General features: G+C 45.0%; 1 protein-coding gene across 4 annotated transcripts in view; it reads left to right on the top strand.

Annotated features, from left to right (window-relative positions):
• RBM26 (RNA binding motif protein 26) overlaps nucleotides 1-27,862 on the top strand; it is a 142,049-nt gene that overhangs the window by 51,664 nt on the left and 62,523 nt on the right. For all 4 annotated transcript variants that reach the window (XR_008318745.1, XR_008318746.1, XR_008318747.1 and 1 more), the window contains 6 exons: nucleotides 1,113-1,250; nucleotides 1,980-2,120; nucleotides 10,889-10,997; nucleotides 14,454-14,613; nucleotides 21,593-21,757; nucleotides 24,826-24,957. Coding sequence is in view for 1 of the 4 variants with exons in the window: in XM_053305403.1 (XP_053161378.1) it covers nucleotides 1,113-1,250; nucleotides 1,980-2,120; nucleotides 10,889-10,997; nucleotides 14,454-14,613; nucleotides 21,593-21,757; nucleotides 24,826-24,957 (845 nt within the window). In the remaining 3 variants the exon portion in view is untranslated. The remainder of the gene's footprint in view (nucleotides 1-1,112; nucleotides 1,251-1,979; nucleotides 2,121-10,888; nucleotides 10,998-14,453; nucleotides 14,614-21,592; nucleotides 21,758-24,825; nucleotides 24,958-27,862) is intronic.

Genomic DNA, 27,862 nt, shown 5'->3' with positions numbered 1-27,862 from the left:
TTATGGCCTTCTGCCTAGTGGCTTCATGGTTAGTCAAGTCTCCTCCTTTTGATCCTTTTCCAGATATTTCTTATTGACTCAGCCAGTATCCTTGTTCCTTGGAGCTGGCCTGGAGTTCAGATGGACCTCTGCCTCCTCTGCTTGCCAGGCATGGTCCACTGCTCTTGTCTTTTTTGGCTCAAACAGTGGCGATGCTGCTGCTGCTGCTGCTGCTGCTGCTGCTGCTGCTGCTGCTGCTGCTGCTGCTGGCGGCTTCTTCTTCCTGTTCGCCAACTGTGCATGGAATAGAATTTGGGGGGCCAGTACACTGGCACCGGCAGCACTGGTATGCTTCCCTTTGCGCTTTCCTCAGGTGCTATAAAAGTAGGGGAAGGGCTGCTGTTACACACTATTCTCCACTTGGGAGCACTGCTCCCTCTAACAGAGATTCCCAGATGTTGTTCACTACAACTCCCAGCATCCCCAGCTGCAGTGGCTTTTGGGTGGGAGTTGTAGTCAACAACATCTGGGAATCCCTGTTAGAGGGAACACTGCTTGGGAGCCCAGTACATTTGCAAGGCTAGCAGTCATTGGGTAGAATGAGCTCAGCATGCATGTGCAGTTGTCTGACTGTGATCTTGAGGGGATGCCATTTTCACCCCTTTGGGAGGAGCTTAGTTCTAAAACAAATGAACTTGTGAATACCTGGCTTTCTACTCCTATATGGCAAAACTTTCAGTTAGTTGTTTTTCAGTGTGTAGTTGTATGTGACGCTGTTTGGACTACAAGGTTGTTGGCATGCTTCCACAAAGCTTGCTCTTGCGCAGGGTGATGTGCCAATATGTTGCTTTATGGTCTGACCAGGTGCTTCCTTGGTGACTGCAGACTTGATAAATGTTGGCTAACAATCCGGAACGATATCTCTGTGTTGAGTTGTAGCCTTAAACTATAAACAGAGGCAGGAAATGAACTGTAAACTCGATGTTTCCACTACTAGGTTATGTTATGCTGCTGTCCATTTCTGAAGATCCAATGAGAAGTTTTGCAAACAAAATCTAACAGGATTGCATTTTGTTCTGCGTATGGTTGCTGTTTCTTCATTTTTGGTAGTTGATTATTTCTGGTTTTGACAGGACCACCACCTCCACTTCCTCCTTTGCAACCCTCTGGAATGGATGCTCCCCCAAATTCTGCGACCAGTTCTGTTCCTACAGTTGTGACAACGGGTATTCATCACCAGCCACCTCCTGCTCCACCCTCTCTTTTTACAGGTGTAGTACTAGAACCGTTTTACTTTTTTATAAGGATGACTGATTTTATCATAGGTTGAAATGGGCGAGGAGGGAAAACCCTAGCTAACATAATATAAAACTAGCTGGGCTGGGTGCAGAACATCTGCGCCTCCGGCCAGCCCACCCACCACCACTGCCTTTTACTCCCTCCCCCCGCCCCCAGCCCGCCCGGCTTTCTGGCCGGCCGGCCCAATTCTCTCTCTCCCCCCCCCCCCCCACGCTTGCAGGCTGGCAGGGGCTGGCAGGCCAGCTTCTTCTCCACCACCACCATCTGCGCTTTCTGGCTGGCTTTTTCTAGAAAGATAGCAGACTGTTACTGCTGAATGTTAGTGTGTAAGTTTATGGTCCAGGGCCAGGAACTGTGAAATATGTTCTGTGAGTCCAGTGAGTCATTAAACAGGTTTTTCTTCAAGTGGACAATTTCTATGGCAAACTGCTCCTGAAATTCAGGGGAGTTCCAAAAGTAGTTTGTGGCATTTGGCTAGTGCAAGCTCTTTTCATGGGCCAAAACAGTTCTTTGGATGTCACCCAAGATTTTTCATAGAAGAATGCTTTCATCTGTTCTATTCAAATTGTTTTGGCTTTATAGATACTGAGGGAGAGTGTTGTATAGTTGTTCCATTTGTGACTCTAAGCAGATGTTATTAGCTTGTTTGAACTTCAAGTTTTGTAATCTTTTGTATAACTAGATAATTTCTTCATTACTAGAAACGTATGATACAGATGGCTACAACCCTGAAGCACCAAGTATAACCAGCACTTCAAGACCCATGTATAGACACAGAGTTCATGCCCAAAGACCAAATTTGATAGGACTTACATCAGGTGATATGGACCTGCCACCAAGAGGTATTTTGAAAGATGTCTTGAGTCTTAAATTTCTACTGCCTTGACTCCCTTATACTCTACTAGGAGTAATTATAATTTTGGGAAAGTGTTGATACTAAAGCTTGCTTATTGCCATCTTGTTAAGCTGGGAATAAGATGTTTGCCAAATTCTGTTACCTAATTATATTATGACTAAGTATAGTCACCCTGTATTATATTGATAATAGAGGGCTTTTTGAATAGCAGCACTATAATCCCAAAGAGACCTGCCAGGAAACCTCTCATTGTTTATAGATAACTGGCTAAAATGTTTGCTTCTATTTTAGAAGTCTTTTGATGGTCTTAGCTAATGCTGTTTGGATACTGTTGCAGTCTTTTAGGATGTTTGATTAGTTTTATCCTATTTACTATTTTTTAATCAAGTTCTTATTTATGTAATTTGTAAGCTGTTTTGAGGGCATCTTTGGTGTCTCACTTTTCATCTAATATAAGGAAGTACATTGTAGTCAAGATACATTAAAAATATAGAAAATTTGTTAACTTGGGGGAAGACTGGTGCCATCCTGCTTCCACTGGCCAGTTTAAAGACACGTCCTGGGGATGTCTGTAAAAAGTTTTGTAAAACCCATCAGTCTCTCTTTTTATGCACATACGTACTTCAGTGTTCTTCTACTGTTAGCATTTTGATATGTGGCAGTGTTATCTGAATCGCGATCCATTGCACTCTTAAAAGTGGGTTCTGCGCCTGCACGAGACCAATCGAGCAGAATTGATTAGCTCCTTGAAGCACTTAGCCCTGCCCCCTGCACATGGTGCATTTCCTCAGTTTAGGTGGGCTATCGTTTTCTCCTCAGTAGCTGTCCTACCGCCATTGTGTTGGCACCTTGTACAGTGAGCTCCTAGAACTGGAACAATTTTCTGTGACAGAGAACAAAATTAGATTAGGTTTTAACGTGTTACAACTCGGTCTGGACCAGACTTTTCTTATTCTTAGTACTTTAAACTTAGTTGAAATGAACTGACAGTTTATTCCTCTATGACCGCTGATTGGACTTGGTATGGACTTTACTTCATGCTACTTGAGTATTTCCCCTTAATACTTTATCACATTTTGGATAAGAAAAAAACCTTTAAGCACTCTGTCCACTGTAATGCTAAACTCCCTTCAGTGGATGACCATGATTTGTGTGTGCTTTGGGGAAAGAATACAACACCTCCACCTGTAAGATTTGCTTTACCTTCTCTCATTAAAAAAAAACAAAAAACAAAGCCCTACAGCTGAGAGCTGCCCTTTATGATGATGTGCTCCACACCGGCACTCCGATGACCAGGTCTCCAGTTGACACTCCCATGCCCTCGATGTTGAGTATGGTGTTGAAGTCAACATTAGGCACGGCATCAAAGCCAAAGTCAGGGACTGCCACCAAGCAGTCTAAATCCTCAACTCAAGCTTCCTTGGCAGCCACCACCAGCACTTTTTAAGCGCTAAAGCCACCTTCTGACATTTCTCATCGCAAGTGACACATGACTTGGCATCATGGTTCTGATGCCGAGGAGGTACTTCCTCACAAGAAACATCAGCAGAAGGGTACATGGACTGCCACTGCCTTTCCCACTTCCAGTCAGCACCGGTGATGACTCTGTCATGCCCTGCGACTCCAGAAGTTGTGGCCCTGGATTGTCCGTCACCTTCAACTCAACGTTGAGCTTCAGCTTCCACCTCCACATGGAGGACAGTACCAGCCACAGCATTGTCTGTTTGGCATCGAGTGCGCTCTCTCTCCCGGATATGACTCCGCAACAATAGTAATCTCCGGCTGCTCATTCAGCACCACAGGCTTTGCGTCCTTCTCCAGTGTCCTTCACCATCAGTTTCAATGATGATGATGGCATTGAAACTAGTTTAGGACCTGGTGACACTAGCACCTTTTACACTTGCTGGACTCTAATGAAAGCACACCATCAAGCTCAGCGTTTTATGGCTTTCTGGGCCATGGTCTCGACACTAAGGAGGAAGGAATATCCTTCTCTATACTGAAGACTCTGGGCACTTCTGCTCCCTCAGCCTTTCAGCCCTTCCATTCTGTAGCAGGCCACATTTCGACACTGCAGCCCTCTAGTCCACACACCTGGAGGGCAGCAAAAAATTATGTTGCCACACAGGGATTGATGTGTGGAGGCGATTGAGGAGATGCATCTCAGGCTCACCTACGCTCCTTCCATTGGACTATCAAGACTATAAGCTCTGGAAGGCTCGGCATCAACTGTTGACATCAATGATTCCCATAGCTACCCCTGTTACTCCCCTTCTGGACTTGCCTGTTCTGGCTGCGACATTAGTCTCGACATCGGCTCAGGTCACTATGATGCCAGCCCTTTCTGTGGCTTCAATATTGATGCAAGTTACCCTTCTAATCAGGGTGGATTTGATTTAAATCAAACTGATTTAAATCACAATTTAAATCACAATTTAAATCACTAGCAGGGTGGATAAAAATAAAAAAAATCCGATTTAAATCAAAAAAATCGGATTTTTTGATTTAAATTGGATTTTTTTTATTTTTATCTACCCTGCTAGTGATTTAAATCATGATTTAAATTGTGATTTAAATCAGTTTGATTTAAATCAAATCCACCCTGCTTCTAATATTGGAGAACGTTATGGTACCAAAGCATCCTATCTTAATTTCTTGCATCTCCACTCAAACCGTAGAGGTGCCTTGACTTCAGCCTCAAAAGAGCCAACCAATTCAAACTATAGTCTTTGACACAACATCATCCACCATTCAAACGGCACCCAAGAAGAAAGTCCATGCTTCCCCTGGATCAGGGACCATGGTGCTTACAGAGGATTATGACTCTGATTTGTCTACTGCTTTTACCTTGGATTCTGGGAGGTGAAACACTACCCCAGGGGACAAAGAGGGGCACAAACTGGATTTCTTGGGATGCAAGATTTACTCCGCTTCGTGTTTGGTGGTGAAGATTGCTAATTATTCTGCCTGCTTTACCAAATATACTCATTCTCTCTTGGATGAACTCTTCCAGGAACAGGCTGACCTCTCAACAGAAGAATTTCTAGCCAAATTTAATTAGGTCCATGCCAAAGTGTCTCTCCTCACTCGACAACAATTGTCTAATGCCAAACACCTGGTGAAGACTGTCTCTGTCTTTGGTGAGTGCCATTGCTTTGTGAAGACACACTTGGCTGTGCTCCACTGCACTACAACCTGACATGAGAGACAGAGTGGAAAATTTACCCTTTGATGGGAAGGGTCTTTTCTGTGAAACAGATTCCACAATGGAGTGCGTCAGGAAATTGACATCCACGGTGAAAACATTTTTGCCTTCTGCACAGTCTTACATTCCCAAGTACCACCAATATGGGCGGAGGCAATACTCCTACAAACAAAATGACAGGAGGGATTTCTCCAAGCCGTACTAACACTTTGGAAGGAAGCCCTTCAACCAAAAGTCTAGGGCCTCACAAGACAAACGCCCTAATCCTGTTGATTCTAACAAGCAGCAACTTTGATCATGAGGTCAGTCCACTGAATCACCTCATCCAAGAGTCATGACCATCGACTTCTCTCCAACCTGCCATCTTAGCCACCTCCAACATCAGGCTGGCAAGTCATGCCTTCGTATGGCGCAGCATAACATCAGACCATTGGGCCCTTCGCATACTCTAGACAGGCTGTTCCACAGAATTCAAGACCCTGCCATTGCTCAACAGGATCAAGTTCACACTTGCATCCCCACTGCTGCTGGAGGAAGTTTAGACTCTCTTGGACAAGTGGGCGATATCGCCTGTCCAGTGGACAGATCAGTGGCAGGGGTTTTACTCCTACTTCCAGGTCCCTAAGCGGAACGGGGGACTACAGCCGATCATAGACCTACAGTGGCTGAAGCATCATGTGGACATACATAAGTTTTGCATGGTGACATTGCCGAGCATCCTTCCTCTTCTCCACAGGGAGGAATGGTTCACAGCATTGGATCTCCGAGACGTGTACTTCGTTGGAATCTAGTACAACCACAGACAGTTTCTCAGGTTCACAGTGGGTTGCCATATTTACCAGCACAATGTCCTCTCCACAGGGAGGAATGGATTGGCGACGGTGCCCTGTGTATTTACAAAATGCATAGCCGTTATCATAGCGCACCTCTGGTCGCAGGGACTGACAACTTTCTGCTACTTGACGACTGGCTCCTGGCAGTAAGGATAAAAAGTCAGCTAGCTTCTCAAGTCTCAAAAGACCTGAGCTTACTCAGGGACTTGCGTGTCCAGGTCAAGGGGTCAAAGTCCAAGCTCCAGCCAGTGAAGTGCATAGACTACATAGGGGCCGTCCTCGATGCAGAGGCACAGCAGGCTTTTCTGCCCAAAGAGCACTTCTTGCGCATCAAGACCCTGCTAACTAACATCATAGCACAACAAAGACAGAAGGCTCACGAAATACAGAAATTGCTAGGCCTCATGGCATCATGCAACTCCACTGTGCACTATGCCAAACTTCGATTCAGATGGCTTCAGCTCTGGTTTCTGTCAGTATTCCGTCCAAACGTGGACAGCTCTCAGATGTTGTTGACAATTCCTTACCCAATCCTGCTTTCACGCCAGTGTGGTGTACGAAGGAAATCACCTGCAGTCAGAAGTCTTCCAAGTGCCTCAACCTTCTGCCTTGGTCACAGCGGATGCTTCCCTGTGAGGCTGGGGAGTCCACTGCAGGGATCTTCAGGCACGGGGTCTCTGGTCTCCGAACCAGTGCCAAATGCATATCAACGTTTTAGAACTGCTGGCAGTGTTCCAGGCACGAACAGAAATGAGAAAAGCAACCCACCCACCACATACAATATTCTATAGATCCTGATCTGTTATGAACATAGAAACCACAATTTTATTTTCACTATGTAAATTGCAAACATGTGAAGTCACAATAATAAAAACACTAATCAAATGAAATTCCATAAAATAATTACACTGCCATTTCTACAACATGTAAGTAAAAAGGTACACTGCAATTGTGTGTATTGGAGCTTGCCAAAAGTCTGTGCTCTTATTGTTGGAATTCCTCTGAAGAGTGTGTAGTCAAAGTTGTTCCTTTATGCCAGCCAAACGTGTTTCGATCCTCCTGATCTTCCTCAGTGGCTTTTGCAGCAACCCTTGTATAGCTTCTTTCTCCACTACAGCAATGGCATTCTCCAAGTTAAAAAGTACCTTTAAATTGTAGGTCTGTATCCTTTATCTTCTTTTGAAAGAGGAAGCAAGAGGAATTCCAACAATAAGAGCACAGACTTTTGGCAAGCTCCTATATGCACAATTGCAGTGCACTTTTTTACTTACATGTTGTAGGAATGGCAGTATAATTATTTCATGGAATTTCATTTGATTAGTGTTTTTATTATTGTGACTTCACATGTTTGCAATTTACATAGTGAAAATAAAATTGTGGTTTCTATGTTCATAACAGATTAGGACCTATAGAATATTATATGTGGTGGGTGGGTTGCTTTTCTCATTTCTGTTGGTTCTTTTACCCACTACAAAATTCCTTGTTGTTTTGTTTAGTGTTCCAGGCACTCAAGTCATGACCTGGCCACACAGGGTCCCACTGCTCTTGTGCTCATGTTGAAGACTGCCTGAACCCGGCAATTTTTGCATAAAGGATGACCGGTGGGGGGAGGGGGAACCTCCATGGACAAACCACTACCACCTCGGAGAAGCCCCCTGGAGAAAATAAGTTACAAAAGAAAAAGAAAAAAAATGTGGGGAATGAGGGGTGGCGGGTTTTGATGGGGGACAAAATCAAACTGGCCCAATCCAGTTCGGGTCCAGTTCTGACATCTTACCGAACAAAGCCAGGCAGTTTTGTGCAGACCTCTACAGTCTGCTGCGGTTTCCAATACCTCCTGCACTTGTATTTTCTCTTTCACTATTTCTACCAGTCTGAATGCAATTATCCTCTCTCCCTTTGTTTGTTCCTTTTTTGGGCACTAAAAATTTGCTCTGCCTCTCCGTTCCCTTGAGAAAGGGACAGGTCTGTTTCTAGATCTCCATTGCCAAAGCACAAACAGAGTTGATTGCATCAATTTGAAAGGGGTGTGAGTGTGTATGTGTGAGGGGAGGGAGCTCTGTGACTGTGGGACTTTATCTTTTGCATTGAAGACTTTGTAGAGAAGGGTGCCATGGAATTTTATTTTATTTTTAAGCCCCTAGATAGGGGTGTGCACGGTCCGGAGTCCCCCCCGGTCCGGCACGGGGGGGGACTGTTACTTTAAGCGGGGGGGTGGTAGTACTCCCCCCCCCCCCCGCCGTTCTTCCTCCTCCGGTGCTTGTCCTTTGAAATGGTTTTGGTTTTGGTCCGGCGCAATGGAAAAGCCCTCCGGACCAGTTCGGAAGTCCAGCGGTTCAGATGGGCGGGGGACTGTTACTTTAAGCCGGGGGGTGGTAGTACTCCCCACCCCCCGCCACTCTTCCCCCTCCGGCTCTGGTCCTTTGAAAAATCTTCTTGGGGCGGCAGAGTTCCTCCCTGCCACCCCTGCCCCCGTCGTTCCTTCAGGGTTAAAGAGACTAGAGCTAGCAGTGCACATACGTCACGTATGCGGTGCACGCACGGCAGCGTCAGAGACGAGCACGCGCGCCGCGCAGGGCGCATGCACACCACTAGCACTAGTCTCTTTAACACTTAAGGAACGACGACGGGGGCAGGGGCGGCAGGGAGGAACTCTGCCGCCCCAAGAAGATTTTTCAAAGGACCAGCGCCGGAGGGGGAAGAGCGGTGTGTGTGTGTGTGTAAGTACTACCACCACCCCCCGCTTAAAGTAACAGGCCCCCGCCCATCCGAACTTCCAGACCGCCGGACTTCTGAACCGGTCCGGAGGGCTTTTCCATTGCGCCGGACCAAAACCATGCACACTACTACCCCTAGAATACTGCTCCCTGCCGTAGTGATGTTGACTCTTGCTGCAGCAAGATTGGGGAAATTGGCTCCCTCCTGCAAGTGAAAGCCATTTTCCCTGCTCTGGCTGTGGCAAGAGCCCTACTGAAAATGGAGGCAGGCACACCTGCACCTTGATAATGGCATCAGGGCACATGCATGCCCATCACCATTTGCAGTAGGCTCCTGCTGGAGTGGGAGAGTTGATTCTCCTGCACTGGCCAGGGAAAAGCCAGCCAACTGCAATTCTAGAATATGCAAAAGGGGTGGTTAAAAGCACAAACGCAGACAAAGGCTGCTGCTAACTTGCCTGATTCCAAACTGATTGGTAATCCTTGTGACCCTCTGTGGTCCTTTACTTGGTATAACCCGCATTTACCTAATTAGCAGCTCGTTTGACTCTCCAGCCCATCATGAGAGTGAGGGGCAAGGGACTACTGAGAGGCAGTACTTTCCTTAAGTTTTTTATAAACTTCCCAGAGTTCCGTATGGCAGACAGCTGGTGTTTTCCTACTGTACTACCCCTCATTCTGTGATGCACAGGACAGGAGGACCCACCTGCCGCAATATTCTTTTCGTTTATTTTACAAAATTATGTGCAATCCATCAGTGTTTCTAGAATAGGATACAAAATGTTTTACTTCTAGATTTGACATAACTCACAAAACATCATAGTAGTATATCCTTGTTGTTGCTTTCTGCTGGTTTTAGCACTATCCTGCTGCATATTTGACTGTTCTGGTTAATATTTTAATTGCTATATTTGGTTTTAATGTTGTGCCATTAGTGCCTGTGTGATGTCATGGTTGTCGTCATATACTATTATTTATGTGTGTGTGTTGCATCTATAGTGGCACTGGCACATAATAATACACTGCCTTGATACTGCCACCCAGAACAGAACTCATTCTGCTCACTGGTGGGGAAAAAAAATTAGAGGGAACAGTGGTCCTAGGGTGTAAAGACCAACCTGGTAGAATGCCTAGGAGAGTTAACTTGTACTTGGGAGCAACGGGAGTGGGCAGCAGAGCAGTTTGCCAAGAAGACACCAAGCAGAAGCTTTCTCTTGGCAGTTTGGGAAGCAACATGTCTTTCCTAACTTGGGTGTCAGCATGAAGCTATAGTTAGTATTGAATTAGGATTGGCGTGACCTGGGTTCACATCCTTAGTCACCCATGAATCTCTCCCTGGATGAGTTTGGGCCAGTCTCAGGTATATAACAAACTTGTTAAGATAAAATGAGAGAGAGAGAGAGAGGTGAGAACTATCTATGTTGTCATGAACCTCTTGAAGAAGAGAGGGATGCAAATTCAATAAAGGATTGATATGATCGCCGAGAGAGAGAGAGGGAGGGGTGGAATCCATATGTGTGGGGGTGGAAAGAGAGGGTGTATGTGAGCTGGGGGGGCACTCCTGATCTCCTAACCATGGTTATGAGATTGGGGATGTTATAGCTGCACTGAGCTTCTGTGACATATGCTCCCCCTACCTCTTGTCTATTTTCTTGTTCAAAAATATTGGAAAATATCAAAGCAATCCCTTTCAGGCTTCAAGTCATAAGCCATCTGCTAAATAGCTAGAGTTGAAAAGAAATGTTGCTTTCTGGGCAATGTATTCTGTAGTTGCCCTGTGGGGTTTCTTGCACTTCCTTTTGAAGCATCTGGTTTTGGTATCTGTCGGAGACCACTGCTGAACCAAAGGGACCTTGGGTTTGAAGAAGTACAGCACTTAGTATGTTCCAAAAATGCAGTAAGTCAGCTGATGGTAATAAGGGGAGAAATTCCTAGTATAAAATGCACAGACAAACATTCTTTAAAAATTAATGAGTGTACTCTTTTCTTCCACACACAGAAAAGCCTCCTAATAAAAGCAGTATGAGGATAGTGGTAGATTCTGAGTCCCGAAAAAGGACAATTGGTGCAGGTGATGGAGTTCCAGCAAAGAAGAATTGGTTTGACAAGTGAGTAGCTGCTAAATCTGTTAATACATGAACCGTTCAGTGCAGTTGAAATTCTCTCTTCACATCTCTTGAACTCATTCAGACTCTTCCAGTTAAAACCACTGCTTTGGGTTTGAAGGCATCTCTTCCCCCACCCACCTCCACTGGCTGCCGACATCCCTAGTGTAATATGCTGAGGAATTCAAAGGCAATCCCAAATGTGAAACTGCATATACTGTGGCTTTTTAAAAACAACTGTTTGTGATTAACATAAACGGATAGCATCATATTATCAGCATCCCCATAGGGAAATGTTACCTGAGCTGCTGGAAGCAGATGTAAATCAGGATCCAGAATATTTTTGGACTTTAACATTGTTGCCAATTCTGAGTGCACGGTGTGAACAAGAGCTACTTTTATTATTTGAGTACCAAATATTCCCATGCTATTCTGAAGTTGCACTCAATTGCAACCAAGAGATTGAATACCTTATTTCTAACCACATGTCAAGTCTTGCGGCAAAAGCTGAGCCAAGTCAACACCCCCTCATAGGCACCTTTTGTAATGGCATCAGATGACACCCACCCACCCCAATAGCCCTTTCAGTATGAACCCCTGTGTAGGATAATTTGTTAGCAATCACTTCCACTGACAGAGCATTAGTCCCATTCCCAGAGTATTCAGTCCCCCACCAAACTTCCCAAAAGGGTCTCCTCCTCTTCCTCTTCTGTTCTCTGGAACTCCATGCTATAGTTAAAAACTTGGAATGTTGCAAGAGAGAAACAGTGAGATGTGTCATGTGTAGGAAATCTTGGACACTGAGCCACGGTCCATTTTGCATTCCAGTATGCCCAGGCAGCCCATGCTGTTGACAAAAGTGGTTTGCATTGCGGGGAAAATCTTGCAACTTCAATGGCAGACATATTAATCACCAATTTCTTAGTAATGGTTTGACATTGTAAAACCAGTGGGATAGGCATGTTCTTTCTGCACAATCAGCTGCCTACAGACAAAATAAATAGAATCTTCAACTGGTGGTTGTCTGTTCATAGGTTCTGTCACACTAGCAGTAATGGAGAAGCTGTCTTGTTTGCCCGAGGTTGCTTTGTATGTAGCTGGCCCTACAAATTTATTTATTCATTCATTCAATTTATATACAGTCATCCCTCTCCAGCCACAGTTTTCCCACTCATGGATTTGAGTATCTGTGACTGAAAAATTGTGACAGCCCTCGACAACCACGACCTGAGTATCCGAAATTTGGTGAGGTTTAAAAACCTCACAGAGCCGCAGGGCCTGCATAAATTCCCGCGGTGGCCATTTTGGAGGCCACCGCGCATGCACAAATGTCGTCTGTGAGGCCTAGGGCCTTGCAGAGACCATTTGCACATGCACAGCAGCCATTCCCCCACCCCCCGTGTGGCCATTATTTATTTATTTATTTTACTAGCCGCTGTGCATGTGCAAATGGTCTCTGCGAGGCCCTGGGCCATGCCAGGCCTCACAGAGGCCATTTGCGCATGCGTGACAGCCTCCAAAATGGCCAGCGCAATGATTTATGTAGGCCCGAATGGGCCCCAAAATAACACTCCGGTGGGCCTCAGCAGTGATTTTAGAGGCCGGCTGGGGGCAGGGGAACGTTCACGGACACACACACACACACACGACCAATAGGAAGCCACCTGAAGGGGCAGAAGATAATTTTATTTTAATTTTAAAAAAAAAAAATCGTTACCCCCCACGCCCCAGACCGTGTGTGTGTGTGTGTGAGTGTGAGAGAGAGAGAGAGAGAGGGAGAGGGTGCCGGACTGACCTGGCCGGGTCAGGTTTGAGTCCAGTCCGGACTTGAACCAAACCAGGCCATCCGGTTCCTTGCACACCCCTAACAGGGTGTGTGTTCCACAACCCAAGAGTGATAACTGAGAAGGCCTGATCTCAGGTCCCCACCAATAGTTCCATTGAGGGATGATCTTTGGCAGTCAGATTGTCCTCCAAAAATGCCAACAAAACATAATTGCAAGGGAGTCACCTGGTTCCCTTTTCAAAGTGCCATATCCCATTAAATAATATGGGACATAAGAGCATGAAAGAGTGACCTTCCATAAGAGCATTTCCGTTAAAACATTGTTCTTCATACTTAACATGAAATGGCTGGATGGTTTGCTGCCATGGGTATCTTGAACTGCTTATACTCTGTTTTGTATGCACATCACCCAGAAGCCCTTAATCCTGTAGCCAATTGCAGAAACCACAGTGTCCTTCTCTTAAGGTTTGTGGCTGCTGGGCAACTGGCAGGTGGAGCACATCATGTTCCTTCTGGCAAGTAGGGGGCGTTGGGGCACAGGGAGAAGCAAGCTCCCTGCAGCTGCAGCTCCTGTTTTTGGAGACAGCTTGAGTGATATAGGCATTTTAGTTGGCTGCCGCAGAATGTGATTCCTTTCTAGCTGAGAGGAAAACTTGCATACATCCACGTAATGCTTGAAACATTTTAGTGATTTTTGGTGTAGGAACTGTGAGTCAATGATACGTTATTGAATGGGTCAGTGTAGCATGTAGTTAATGAGTACTCTATACACGAATTCTGATGTTTGTGTGAGGCAGTTAGGCTGCACTTGCATTTAATGTGTAAATAATGGAGGCAAGAATTAGGATGCCTACAACGTGGTAGAAAAGTATGCTGGTTTGTTTGTATGTATCTATGTACCTTATATTCATACATTGTCAAAACTTACAATATTGAATAGACTTAGAACAGTGCCTGTGCAGCATCTGAGCTTACAACTCTCATCTTCAGAGAGATTTCCCCTCAATATTTATTTATTATTAATTTATCACATTTTTGTACTGCCTGATATGTACATCTCTAGGCAGTGTACACAATTTAAAATATTTAAAAGTCATAGATTAAAATACATGACACAATAAAAACAGTAGAATAAAGTAGTTATTAAAACAAGTGTTTAGAATTAGTAAAATTAATTCTAATTAAAAGCCTGCAAAAACATTTCCCCTTTAAACCCCCCAAATGCTCCTTAAAATCCCCTAGTTTTTGTGACTTGATACAATAATTTTTAAAGGGGGTTTGGTCTCCATTCCTAATACTTTCCTGGGCTGCCTTTTTACACAGATTTCATGAGATTTCCGAACTGCACTTTTAAACACGACTGAATATAAAAAGCAATCCAAGGGTCTGTAGATGCAGCTCCTGAGAAGGAATCTAGGAAGAATTCAGATTTGTGCATGGATGCTGCAGATTTGTGCCTCTGTTAGCTGTTGAGGAAACACATGTTGGTATTTGCTGGCTAGTTGTTGACATTGATTTAATTGTCTGTTGGACATCCTTTTTCCCAGTTCTGTGGAAATATTTATTGAAATAGTTTTGACTTCTTGTCACTGTGCTCCTGTTTTTAATTGGTCCTTTGCAAATTACCATTCGTTTTAGCTTGAGACGTTCTTCAGCTCATCATTTTATTACAGGCAAAACTTTAACAGAACAAACAGTCCAGCTTTCCAGAAGAAAGTTCAATTTGGAAATGAAAATACCAAACTTGAATTGAGGAAAGTTCCTTCAGAACTTAACAATATCAGCAAATTAAATGAGCACTTCAGCAAATTTGGGAACTTAGTAAATTTGCAGGTAGGTGCTACTTCTGATAACTCACTATTAGAACCATCTCTTCCATGATGGATTCTAGTTATACTTTATAGTAAGGAAAACTGAGTAATTCTTTGATCATTTCCACTTGACTTTATTCTTCACATGTACATGGTTATCCCTTTCTGTTTTTCATCCTATTCAAGGCTTCCAACCTCCTCCTCCTCCTCTTTGTCTCCCTTGTCTTGTTCTTCATACCCTGCTGAGCAAAGGTTTTTGTAATTTTGCATATACGCAGGGTAGAGGGACAGGATAGATCTCTGGACTACTGATGGCAAAGACACTTCTGCCTTGCATTTTCCAATAGCCTTGCTGTAGTTTTCCTCACTGCAGTTCCTAAAAAGGGACATTTGGAGGGTATTCTCCCAAATGAAATGTCACAGTTCTTCAGACCCAGCCTGTTGCTTTCTGTTTTGTTGTATGTCTTTTATGACAGCGAGGCAGTTCAGGAAAAGAAATCTAGACAGGCAGACTTAGACAAACAGAAAACATTTATGTAGAGGGTTGTGTTTAGATGAGTGTAAACATGTGTTTTCCAGAAGTTCACCTTAGCCAATGTATGGTAAAAATATGGCAGGCAGCTAAATAACAGTCTTTACGTCTACGTTTAAATACATATACTTTGATTGGGAATAATTGTGCTCTTAGAAGTGAACTTCCAAGCAGAATAATATTAGCTATTATTTTTTCTCCATTCCCTCTTAGTATTTGTCCCTTCCCTCCATGCCCAACTGCTAGAAGTCATAAAGTTTGCTTAGTGTGAGCCTTTTGGACCATGTTACTTCTGATTATCTAGTATACTAGTGCTAAATAAATGTGTACTAATATAAAGTTAAGTTAGGTTTTATAGCACAACTTGTTTTCTCTAGTGCACGAAGCATACAGATACAACTGTATAGTATTTGTGCTGTGTAAGCTACATACTATCTGGATAGTAGTTCCATCATTCATAAGTAGTGGGTTCTGCGCCTGCACAGATCAGCTTCGGGAAGAATTTGTTAGCTTCTCGCGACGCCAACCGCCCACTGCACGTGACTGCAGTACCCTCTAGCAGCCGTCATCTGATGCCATAGCGATCAGTTTTCGGAGGCTGTTTGCTCCTCGTGTGGAAAGTTTGTAATTCGTTTTAAAGGGTTTTGGACATCTGGTTACAGACTTTGACTATTCTTACGGATTTCCCTCAGTTTTGGCAATACTTTGGACTCAGATTTGAATATTGGAACGGTTTTGACTACTCTTTCTCTAACTCCAATGGATTTGACAGCGATCTCGGAACTCCCCCCTCGATCTAGGAATGGAACGACTACTGTTTTTCTCAAAATGAGCAGACTGGGCAAGCTTGGTAAGGCGAGTAATTCCGGCAAGACTACCTTTAAACGTTGTACTAATTGCCGTGGAAAGATCCGCTCAACAGACGGCCATACTCTATGTCTGTTTTGCCTAGGGGAGTAGCACGATATGAAATCCTGCTCGGTCTGTGTAACTTTTAGTAAACAGACTCTAAAGAATCATGCTGTGTGTCTAAAAGTATTCTTGTTGGAGGATGCTTTGCTGCCTAAAGCTGCCCTGGTGACTGTGGCTACGGGTCCGGCGTCGAGTGCGCAGTCTAAGGACCCAGGAAAGTCGAAGGAAATCTTGGCCTCTGGCACGTCGCCATCTGCCGCTTTGACATCGAGGGCCACGGCATCAAGTGCTTCGGCATTGGACCCTTCAGGAACATTTAAGCGACCAGAGGAACGTTGGTCTGGTCAGAAGAGGAAGCACAAGGAGGAGTCTTCGGCGCACAGATCTGCCCATAAGAAGTCCCAAGCATAAGCATCGAGACCAGGTTGTGGAGCTTACTCCTTCGCCTTCAGGGCTGCAGGACTATGTGATTCCTCGGCGTCGAACAGCTTCCTTATCCCCGGCTCCAACACCTTGTCAGTCGCCGCTGACTCCTGGGGCCAGAGCTCACAACGTTCAACATCGTAACCAGTTGATGTCGAAGACGTCCATGCAGGAGTCTGGGGATCGCTCTTCAAATTCGAGGACTCAACATTGAGACACGACGCTGAAGTGGCCGCTACCTCGGCTCGCCCGTCGACGTCAAAGGTGTCGATATCAAAGACTGCATTGGAGTCGACGGTCGCCATCATTTTGGATACAGAGCTTGACGCAGACCCTGATATTGAACTCTACATCGAGGATGCTGCTGTAGCTTTGGATCCTATCGTTGTAGAGGAGATTGTCCCGGTGCCATCTCCGACACCTGGTGGAGTGGAGGAACAAGATGCTAGTCACCTAAACCAGATGCTGCATTCTGAGGAAAGTGCACCCTCTATGGGAACCTTTACAGGATTTCAGGAGACTGACTACCTCCCTGGGCCAGTACCCAGGACACCAATACCCGAAACACCTTCTTTTTCGGCTAGGGGGACGCCAGTCACAGGACTCCTACCCAGTGCTGGCTGGGGGGACTCAGTTCGCCTGCCGGGCAGAGACTATGCTTTGTTTAGGGAGTGGTTGCGAGAGAGAGAACAGACCCCCAGGGTCAGGAAGGAGACGGCTGTGCAAACTACTTTCGCACCTGTGCAGTGCGCGGAGATGGCAGTTCAGGCTTCAGTACCGTTGCCACGGCTGCATACCGTCTCATTGCAAGCCAGTGTGCCACGGCCTCAACCACTTTCCGCACCCGCTCCACCCCAGGTGGCAACGCAGACGACGCGTACTCATATACCTAGACATGTAACCTCTACTACTGTGGGCAACTCGCCTGCACCCTCGGGTGATGGTGATGATGAGGAGGAGGAAGACTGTGCCTCTGATTCAACTGTGCCTGATCCAGACGATCCCGAGGCACCTGCTTTACTTGATCCTGATTCGGATGTCACGACCGTTCCATCAACGTCGTCTAATGAGGAGATGAAGGGCTACCATCAGCAGGTAGCTGAGATGGCTCAGGTCTTAGAACACTGACTTAGAGGACCCTGTTTATAACATGATGCAGGCAGCTACTGGTTTGAAACCGGTCTACCTGCCTATGCTGCCTCATATCACCAGAGCGGCGAAATCGGCGTGGGAGGTGCTCCAGACTTCGGCACCCACCCCGAAGCGCTTAGAGGCTCTATATCGAATCCAGGAGGAGGAGAATGCTTATTTGGTGTGTCACCCTACTCTCAATTCATTGGTGGTGGACTGTGCTACAACTTCTAAGGGTGGCAAGCAGCACACCAGACGTGCGGACAAGGAGGGCCGTAAACTGTCTATCAAGATTGCCAACTTTGTGGCCTGTCAAGCAAGGTATATGCACGTTGACGTCATCAGTAATTCTGAGGAGGCACGCCTGGCTGCAGGCTACGGGTCCCCAGCAGGATATGTGGGATCGCATTGAGACTCTCCCTTTTGATGGAGCAGGCTTGTTTTCGGACAAGACCGATGACAACATGGAGCAATGGAAAAAATCACAGGTCACCGCGCGAACCTTTACCAACTAGCGGTTTAACAACAGATACCGCCCATATAATCAGTACAGTCAGTACCAGAGGCGCCAGAGCAATTACTGGCAGACCGATAAGCGAGACTTCAAGCGACCCTACCAACGTTTCGGGAGCAATTTCAAGTGGCCTTATTATCTTAAAAACCGGACTAATCAATCCAACCTTAATAAGAGAACTCCACAATCAAAGCAGCGGCTTTGATCGGGAGGTGAGCCCACTGCCAACTTGCGACTTGCCTCATCAAAGCTATTTGACCAACATCACAGCAAGGAAAACCATCTTCCTTTGTTTCTGGGTGTGAAGTTCACTCTGGAAACCCCAGTCTTGAAGGAGGAGGTAGAAAAGCTTTTGATGTAAGAGGCGATATCGCTCGTCCAGTGGGCTCTCAGCCAGACGGGATTTCATTCCTGTTATTTTCAAGTTCCCAAGCGCGATGGGGGCATAAGAGCACTTATGGATCTCCGGGGCCTGAACCAATACATCAAGGTGCAAAAATTCAGGATGACGACGTTGCAAGCCATCCTTCCACTCCTCCATGGGGAGAATTGGATTGCAACGCTCAACTTGAAAGATGTGTACTTTCATATAGGCATCCAAGAGAACCACCGCAAGTATCTCCGCTTCACCATAGGTAACGAGATATATCAATACAACGTGCTACCCTTCGGCCTGGTCACCGCCCCACGGGTATTCACGAAGTGTGTTGCAGTGATAATAGCCTATCTCAGAACAAAGGGACTGTCCATATATCCTTCTCTGGGTGACTGGCTGCTGACGGCCAGAACACAGGAACAACTGCTAGAGGATGTGCACTTGGTGACGTCCTTGTTGGACGACCTGGGCATGAGGATCAACTGGGAGAAATCCTTTCTACAGCCTGCAAAACACCTTCAATATATCGGGGCGCTATTGGACATGTCAGCCCAGAGGGCATTTCTACCAAAGGAAGGGTTTACTTGCCTGAGAGCACTCATCCTTTTGTACCGAAGGTAGCCAGTGCAAAAGGCAAGAACTGTACAGGTGATTCTCGGTCTGATGGCATCCTGCATCACCACAGTATTATATGCAAAGCTGCGTATGCGCAAGCTGCAGCTTTGGTTTCTAAAAGTTTACAAGCTGAGATTAGAGCCACAATCCAAGCGTGTGACGCTTCCAAGGAGAGTGTTGGACTCAATGACGTGGTGGACCAAGGAATCAAACATTGTCAACAGCGTCCAGTTCGAGGTGCTAAGGCCTTCGGCCACAGTGACGTCCAATGCTTCTCTGTAGGGCTGGGGGGCCCACCTGCTACATCACAGGGTGCAAGGGCTGTGGATGCAGAAGGAGAAGGTTCTGCATATCAACTTCCTGGAGCTGTTGGCTGCATTCAAAGCCCTGATTGCCTTCCAGGTGGAGCTCGTGGGACAAACCGTCCAACTGCAGATGGATAATACATCAGCCATTGCGTATGTCAACAAGCAGGGCGGGACGGTGTCCAGATTGTTATGCGGCCTCAGTTTGCAGCTGTGAAATTGGTGCATTCCACGCAAGATTTATCCCATTGCCATTCACATCAAGGGCACCATGAACGTTTTGGTGGACTCCTTGAGCAGGGAGCTTGTGCTGGACCAGCACGAGTGGGAGTTGAATCCTGTGATATTAGAACAATTATTCCAAGCATGGGGCAGACCAAAGGTGGATCTGTTTGCAACGTCCAGGAACAGCAAGTTCGACCACTATTGCTCCCGGATGGGAGTCGGCTCAAACACCAAGGGGGATGCATTTCAGTTTCAGTGGAGCCAACAGCTGTTTTATGCCTATCCCCCGATACCGCTGCTCCCCAGGGTGGTGGCCAAGCTTCTACAAGACAAGACTTGGGCGACAGTGGTTGCCCCATGGTGGCCAAGGCAACCATGGTACGCGCAGCTACTCAGACTGTCCCAAGGTAGGTACAGACATCTACCACAGTGGACAGATCTGATAACTCAAGACCAAGGAGAGGTGGTTCACCCTAACATATCCGTGTTGAATCTCACTGCGTGGAGGATCAGCTGCTAAGGAGAATTCTCCTCAACACCCGTAAACTGTCCACAAGGCGCAACTATCGAGCAAAATGGTGCAGGTTTAAAGCGCACGCTACCTCTAGGGGATTTGACCCCAAAGAAGCAAGCCTTAAGGCTGTTCTTCTCTACCTGAGCTCTCTGAAACAAAGTGGCCTGGCAAATGTCTCTATAAAGGTGCATATGGCAGCTATATCGGCACACCATGATGGGTGGGACGGAAAGATTGTCTTCACCCATCCAAGATGTAAGGATTTTTTGAGAGGCATCAATAATCTATACCCACCAGTTAGGCTGCCGGCTGAAAAGTGGAGTCTCTCTTTGGTGCTCTCGTCACTGACGGAATCACCATTTGAACCATTGGTAGCTGCGTCGGTGAAGTTCTTAACCCTGAAGACACTCTTTTTGGTGGCCGTCACCTCAGCAAGACATGTGAGTGAGCTGCGTGCACTCCGCATAGATAAGCCTTATACAAAGTTTTATCCAGAACGGGTCATCATGCGCTTGGACCCTGAGTTCCGTCCGAAAATTGTTTCAGAATTTCACCTTAATACTGAAATTGTGTTGCCTACCTTTTTCAGAGAACATCGACCGCACTCGAGTGGGCAATGCATTCGTTGGATGTTCGATGGGCCCTGCTCTTCTATTTGAGGGTCACTAAGGATATTTGTAAGACACCACAGTTATTTATTGGTTTGCAAGGCGAATGTAAGGGGTATTCTCCTACTCGCCAAAAGTTGTCTTTCTGGTTAGTAGAACTGATTAAGATGGCATATGACCAACAAGGGGTCAGTCCACCAACTACCATCAGGGCACACTCCACTAGGGCTTACGCCACGCCTGCAGCACATCTATCAGGCATTCAGTTCATGGATATCTGCACAGCAGTGACGTGGTCATCTCACCAGACGTTTGTAAAGCACTACACCGTGGATCTGCATACTGCTAGGGCTGCGGACTTTGGACGGACGGTCCTTAAAAGGGTGTTACAGTGACTTGCAGTGCTTACCCACCTCTTACTGGGTAGCTCGTAATTCACACACTACTTATGAATGATGGAACAACTATCCAGATAAACAGGTTGCTTACCTGTAACAGATGATCTGGTAGTGGTTCCATACATTCATAACACCCACCCATCCATCCCTGCTGGCAAGCCACTGTACTCTATATACCTTATGCAGGGCACTGTGCCAACCAGACCTGGCTGCTATGTCGGCCATCAAGAAACTGAATGTGGAGACGCCTAACCACCGCTAGAGGGTACTGCAGTCACGTGCAGTGGGCAGTTGGCGTCGCGAGGAGCTAACGAATTCTTCCCAAAGCTGATCTGTGCAGGCGCAGAACCCACTACTTATGAATGTATGGAACCACTACCAGATCATCTGTTACAGGTAAGCAACCTGTTTTGCTGTACTAATGCTTGGCTTTTCTTGTAAATCTTAGGTTGCCTATCAAGGAGATCCAGAAGGTGCCCTCATCCAGTTTGCTACCCATGAGGAGGCAAAGAAAGCAATATCAAGCACAGAAGCAGTATTAAATAATCGGTTCATTAAAGTCTATTGGCATAGAGAAGGCAGTGCTCCACCAATGCCAACTTCAGTGCAAAAGGTACAGGTAGAAATGTTAGTTATAACAATGTTATAACTTTTATAAGCCTTGAGCTTGGTGTTTACGATGAAATAGGTTGAATATTTTCTGCAATTTTGAACTGAGCAGCAGGGGGTCAGCTCCATATCAGTTTTGATTTGTGTAAACGTTTGGACTCAAATGACTGGACTGAGACGAGATTTAAGTTTCAAAATAAAAAGAAGATATTTATTGTAGGGGGGCTGCAGAAAAGAGTAATATTGCTTTAATCATATTGTTCTATCAAAAATACATTTAACTGCAATGAGGTGTTTTAGCTTAGAGTCCTAATTGTGTAAGTTCCAGGTGGGCATGAGAAAGAGGCTAGAGAGAGGGGGCAGGGGTAGCTTAGATCTGTGAAAGGGATAGAGAGGGCCCGGTTGCAGGGCAGATATTCACCTTCACCTGATCTGGATGACCGGACATCAGTACTTTGGGGAGGGCTGCAGAATCTTGTTCCTCTGACACAGTGTGATTGGAAGCAGGAGGGTTGCAGGGATTAATAGAGGGAGAGGTGCCTACAAAGAGGATACCTCCATAGGGCCAGCTTCCTGCTTATCTATCTCTTCCTGCTGAGCCGATTAGTGCATTGGCTCACTGCTATCTATTTGTGTAAGGAGGGGGAAAGCCAGGATGGTTCACTCTCTGAGTGCAGGATGGCCTTGACAGAGAGTTAACTCACTTTGAGTTACTTCTGGGGTCTACTTTGCAGGGGTTCCCACATAGAGAAGGTGTGCGTCTGTTCCCCATTCCAATTTCTTCTGTTGTAGCCAAATCTAGGGGTGACTAGCCTATTGCCACTAAGCGGCTTGTCCCCATGTGTACAGAGGGAGGGTTCATGATTGCTGTGAGACTCCTGAGCATATACAGAGTGTGATCTCCAAGCCTTGAGACTTGAACATAAGCAGGGAGGCTTCTGGGAGCCTGACAGAAAAGCTCTGCTGATAACAAATCGGAGGGTCATCTTAAATTAAAGAGTCCTCTTGATTTTGGATAAATACAGGTATCACCTGTATTTTTTAACCATTATTTCTTAAAGGAGTCAGCTTCTATTCAGGTAAAGAGAGTATTTGATTTAGTTTATTATCCCATACTTTAAAAATTAGAGTTCATGATAGATCACTTGAATATTAGTTCAGTCTTATTCTTGCATGGATCACTATTTGCATTTTAAGCTGTGTAGATAAATTAGGAATGGCCAAGGCAATCTCTCTCTCTTCCCACAACCCTATCAAAAGTAAACAAAATATGGTACAACATTGCCTATCATTTCACTTGAAGTTAGAACTGAAGAGAGAGAAATAAAATTTCTTGTGAGGACAGAAAATAGCTTCAAGGAATTAAGTTACTTTAAATAGTACACTATTAAATAGTGTACACTTTTAAATTACTAGTATTTAAATATTATTAAATAGTACACTATTTAAAATAAAATGCTTGTTTGTTTATATTTATATTGCACTCTTCCCAAAAGGCTCAGAGCAGCTTACAGCATTCTTTAGAATTAATAATTCTGTCCCACAAGGGCTTACAATCTTAAAAAACAAGCAACAACAAAAAAACACCCAAAATTAAGGGGGGTGGGATGGGGAGTTGTTAGAGGGGAGGGTCCAGGAGGTACTTGGGGCCAATGGAGGGGCCTCACTGCTTCCTCACTCTCGGCTGTAGTCTGATGACTGTAGAGGAGGACTTGGTTCTTCACAGAGTGGTGGGCCCAGATGACAGTTGTCCTCAGGCTGCTGGATGGGCCTTGCTGCTTGCCTCACCCTCTGCTTTGGTTTCACAAGAGGATAATTTGAGCAGTCCTCATTTTAGAGCTGAATGGTAACAATGGCATGAGGGTGGCTTGCCAACTTATTCCCATTCCTGGTAGCCCTAGCTGTGTTAGCAGTTTTGAGATAAAATTAAGTTAATTTTAAGCACAATGGCATCCCTGTTAAAATCTGCTCTTCCCAATGTCTTGATTAACTGGAATATGGAAGTAGAAAATGTTAAGATACAGATTTATCAGCCTATGTTATGTACATCTTCTGTAACTTGTACAAATATGTTTTATTGGAAAACCACTTTATGCATAATTTGAAGGGAATAGGTATGTCTTGCTGCTTGATCCTTTTCAGATACCTTAGAGAATGATGACATGGAACTAACAACCAATCTATTAAGAGCAGCAAAGTCAAAAACCACCATAAAATAGAATACCCTGATTCAGAAAAGGGCAGCTATGATTGTAAATTGGATGCACACCTGAACATGCAAGTCACTCTACACTCTATACAGTGTTCCCTCTAGGTTTTTTTTCCATCTGTGTGTGTAATGAGTTTTGTTTTGGGCGGCAGTATCAAGGCAGTGTGTGCGCATGTACATTCAGAGTGGGGCTTCCTGATTCAAACTGAGTGGGATCTAAACTTAACTGAGTGGACATCAAAAAACTTGTGAGCAGGCACATGTGCGCACACCTTAGAGGGAACACTGACTCGGTTACTTTCACTGGAAATACATATTTGAACACACATCCAAGAGAGTCCCATTGACAGTAATAGAGTTCAGATAGATGACACTTGTTTGGATGTGCACAGAAGCCTGCTCTCTCTGTCTCTTTGGATTAGGACAGAAGTCTTTTGAAGTTTCAGCATTGCATGACAGGCTTTCAGGAATTTGGAATTATCTGAATGTACTACATTGGCAAACCTAAATTCCAAGAAGAGAAAAGTTAATAATGTTTGGATAAGGTGGACTTGCCTGTTCACATTTACAGTGTCTACCTTAACTGACTAGACTTGAAAATGGGTTTTTTTCAATTTTGAAGTAATTTTGTATTTAGATAAGAGTGACTGGTTTCTAGGACTTGTGACCTTATAAATCACTGAAATACAATGTTTTTTCTTAAAGTGTTTGATACTGAGCCAAGTGTTCTGGCAACCAATTGGATACTCTCAGTTTGAGGACATTGTAAGAGAATTACATCTGTACTTAAATGTTTAGCAACTGTTTGGTATTGAACTTGAAATATTCATGAACTGCTATAAAGATCTAACTTTCTTTTGAAGGTAATACAGCCTTTAGCCCAGCAGCCCATTCTGCCTGTTGTGAAGCAGTCCGTCAAAGAGCGCTTAGGTCCAGTACCAGCCAGTAACATTGAGCCTGCAGAAGCTCAGCGTGCCAGCACAGAAGGTGTCCAGGTGGCTATAATATTTATCTTCCAAAATACTAGCAATCTGCACAACTAAATTGTAGTTCCCTTTTCCACAGAGGCTTATATGACTGTATCTCTTTAGGTAAAGTAAAGTGTCCAGTCAAGTCGATTTCGACTCCTGGCTCCCACAGAGCCCTGTAGTTTTCTTTGGTAGAATACGGGAGGGGTTTACCATTGCCCCATCCCATGCAGTATGAGATGATGCCTTTCAGCATCTTCCTATATAGCTGCTGCCCGATATAGGTGTTTCCCATAGTCTGGGAAACATACCAGCGGAGATTCGGACCGGCAACCTTCTGCTTGTTAGTCAGGCATTTCCCTGCTGCGCCACTTAGGGAGGAAATATAAAAAATGACTTACAATTGAAAGTGCATATTTAATAAAAAATAATCTGTTTGAATTTGTGGGGCCAGGTTATATATGTCTGTAAAGGTTTTCACAGCAGTAGACAAGAATTGACATGTGTTACTTGATCAAACAATATCTCAAGAGAACTATAGTTTTTAATACTCAAATACTATGCTATTTGGTCAAAGATGAAAGAAATATCTATACAGGAAAACCACAGTATTCAGGGGAGAGACGGTTCTGTTCCCAGCTAATGCTGTGGATATTGGAACCGCAAATACTGAGTAATTTGGGCAATGGAATCAAGGGGTTAGCTTCCTAAGGGGAGGAAATTGGCCGAAAATCACATTCTCTCCCCCCCCCATTTTAAAAAAGAAATTGGCAAAAAAATGCCCCCCAAATTAAAAAAAAGCACAGTAAAGTGCCCTACCATGCTCTATGGGTCACCAGTGCCCCAAGGGCTGAAAATTGCATGTTTTATTCCATTTCTTTAAAAAGAAAAGAAAGAAAGAAAGAAATGAGCCATAAAATGGCTTCCAAAGTCAAAAAAGGAGTCCAGAAATGAGCTCTGATGTCTTTCTGACCACCCCCAACCAGTGGATTCGAGCCACCCCCACCCGTTTTCTGCCCCCCCCCCCATGTATACCGAAGTTGAGTGTCAGTTATCCGTAGGTAACGTTAAAACTCTTGTTATAAAATACATTGATGTCAGTTACCTGATTTACAAACAAATTCTGTACACTTAAAATCAGCAGAACTTGACAAATCTTGGCAAAGGAAGTTTATGATTTCTAGTTTTAAGGAAATAGGGGTAGCCCCAGCATTCCACAGACCTGGTCACCAGTGGCAAATATCCCTCTTCTCTACATCCAGCATGAGAATGAACATAAGAACAGCTGGATCAGGCTATTGTTGGATCAGGCCCAAGGCATATTTAGTCTAGCATTCTGTTTCCCACAGTGGCCCACCAGATGCTTCTAGGAAGCCCATAGGCAAGAGATGAAAGCATGCTCCCTCTCCTGCTTTTGCTCCCCTGCAACTGGTGTTCAGAGGTATCCTGTCTCTGAGCCTGAAGGTAGCCCATAGCCACTGAGACAAGTAGCCATCAATAGACCTGTGTCCTCCATTAATTTGTCTAACCTCTTTTAAAGACACCCAAGCTCATCCCTTTTAAAGCCATCCAAGCCATCCAGAGTGGCATAGAACTCCATCGATTAATTATGTGCTGTGTGAAAAAGTACTTCTTTTTGTCAGTCCTAAATTTCCTGACAATGATTTTCATGGGATGGCCCCTGGTTCTTGTGTAGTGAGTGAGAGAGAAATTTTTCTCTCCCTCAATTATCTCCACCCCATTTATAATTTTATTGACCTCTGGCATGCCTCTGTACTCTGGAGTTTGGTAAGAAGTATGGGAGACAAGCTTCAAGGAAAGGACTTGCACTGATTTCTTAGCTTTTCCAAACTTTACTGCAAATGAGAGAAGAACTAGCTGTTCTCCCAAGTCCTCTGCATATGTGGACAGTTCCGGGGAAGGGCAAGTGGGGATAGTGACTACAAATAATATGTCAGTTAGCAGTGTTACTATCTGACTAGTAAGCATAGCCAAAACTTGTGGACCCATGGGTTTACCCATCAATTTTTGTTAAATTTTGTTGCACTTAACTCTTCACTGATGGGTGAGAGGATCCATAAGTATGCAACTGGTTATATATATGTGGTAGTCAAGGGTGTAGTGTTGCTGTGGCAGCAAAATCCTAGTTAAATGTGATTAACCTCCTTCCCGATTGCTCAGGGTGTCTGCTGAAATCTGGCGGTAAACTCTTTGGTATTACTGATTTTTTTTATTTTAAAAAGGGTGTATGGTCAAGTATCAATAAATATACTCCATTTTTGTTTTGGTCCCCCCTCCACAAGGCTTATCATCTCCTCTTGAAGCCTTTCAGATTGTGATTAGAGTTTCCTGATTGCCATCTAACCGCAATTGTCCCACTTAAGTATCCTTCCTTCTTGTTGTGCTAGCTGTTTGAAGGGAGGCCAGTCAGGCTGTTGCAAGCAGGAACTGGAATGCACAGCTTTTGTTCTGCACCTTTCAAGCCTTGCTGCACCAGATGTCATTGGAGCAAGCCTCTGCTGAATGTTCTGTTTTTAAACCAACTTTTATGGTTTAAGATACGTTCTGACAACAGCTTCTTCTTTATTTCTATGTAAACTGCTTTGGATACTTTGTCTGAAAAGTGGTATATAAGTAATAGATCTGGATTGAGATTCGTTGTAACCATAAGGAATGGGTTCTGCGCCTGCGCAGGGACCTCGTGGGCTGATTGATTAGCTCCTCCTGACGTCCCGCCCGCCTGCACGTGCAGTGTTGTGTCATTGATAGTGGTGTTTGGGGTGTCTCTCCCTCAGTTTCTTGCAGACTGCCTTAGCGATCGCACCTCATAGCTGTAGCTCCTCGGATTGAAAACTACTCAAGTGCAGGCATAGGACAGGGTTCCCTAGGGGATGCGTTCCAGCACACCTGGAGTGTGGGACTGCTGTATCTC

Source organism: Hemicordylus capensis, chromosome 3 (genome assembly GCF_027244095.1).
Source record: "Hemicordylus capensis ecotype Gifberg chromosome 3, rHemCap1.1.pri, whole genome shotgun sequence".
Classification (NCBI taxonomy): Eukaryota; Metazoa; Chordata; class Lepidosauria; order Squamata; family Cordylidae; genus Hemicordylus; species Hemicordylus capensis.
Note: the sequence above shows the minus strand (reverse complement) of the source record. Positions and strands in the feature narration are given on the sequence as shown.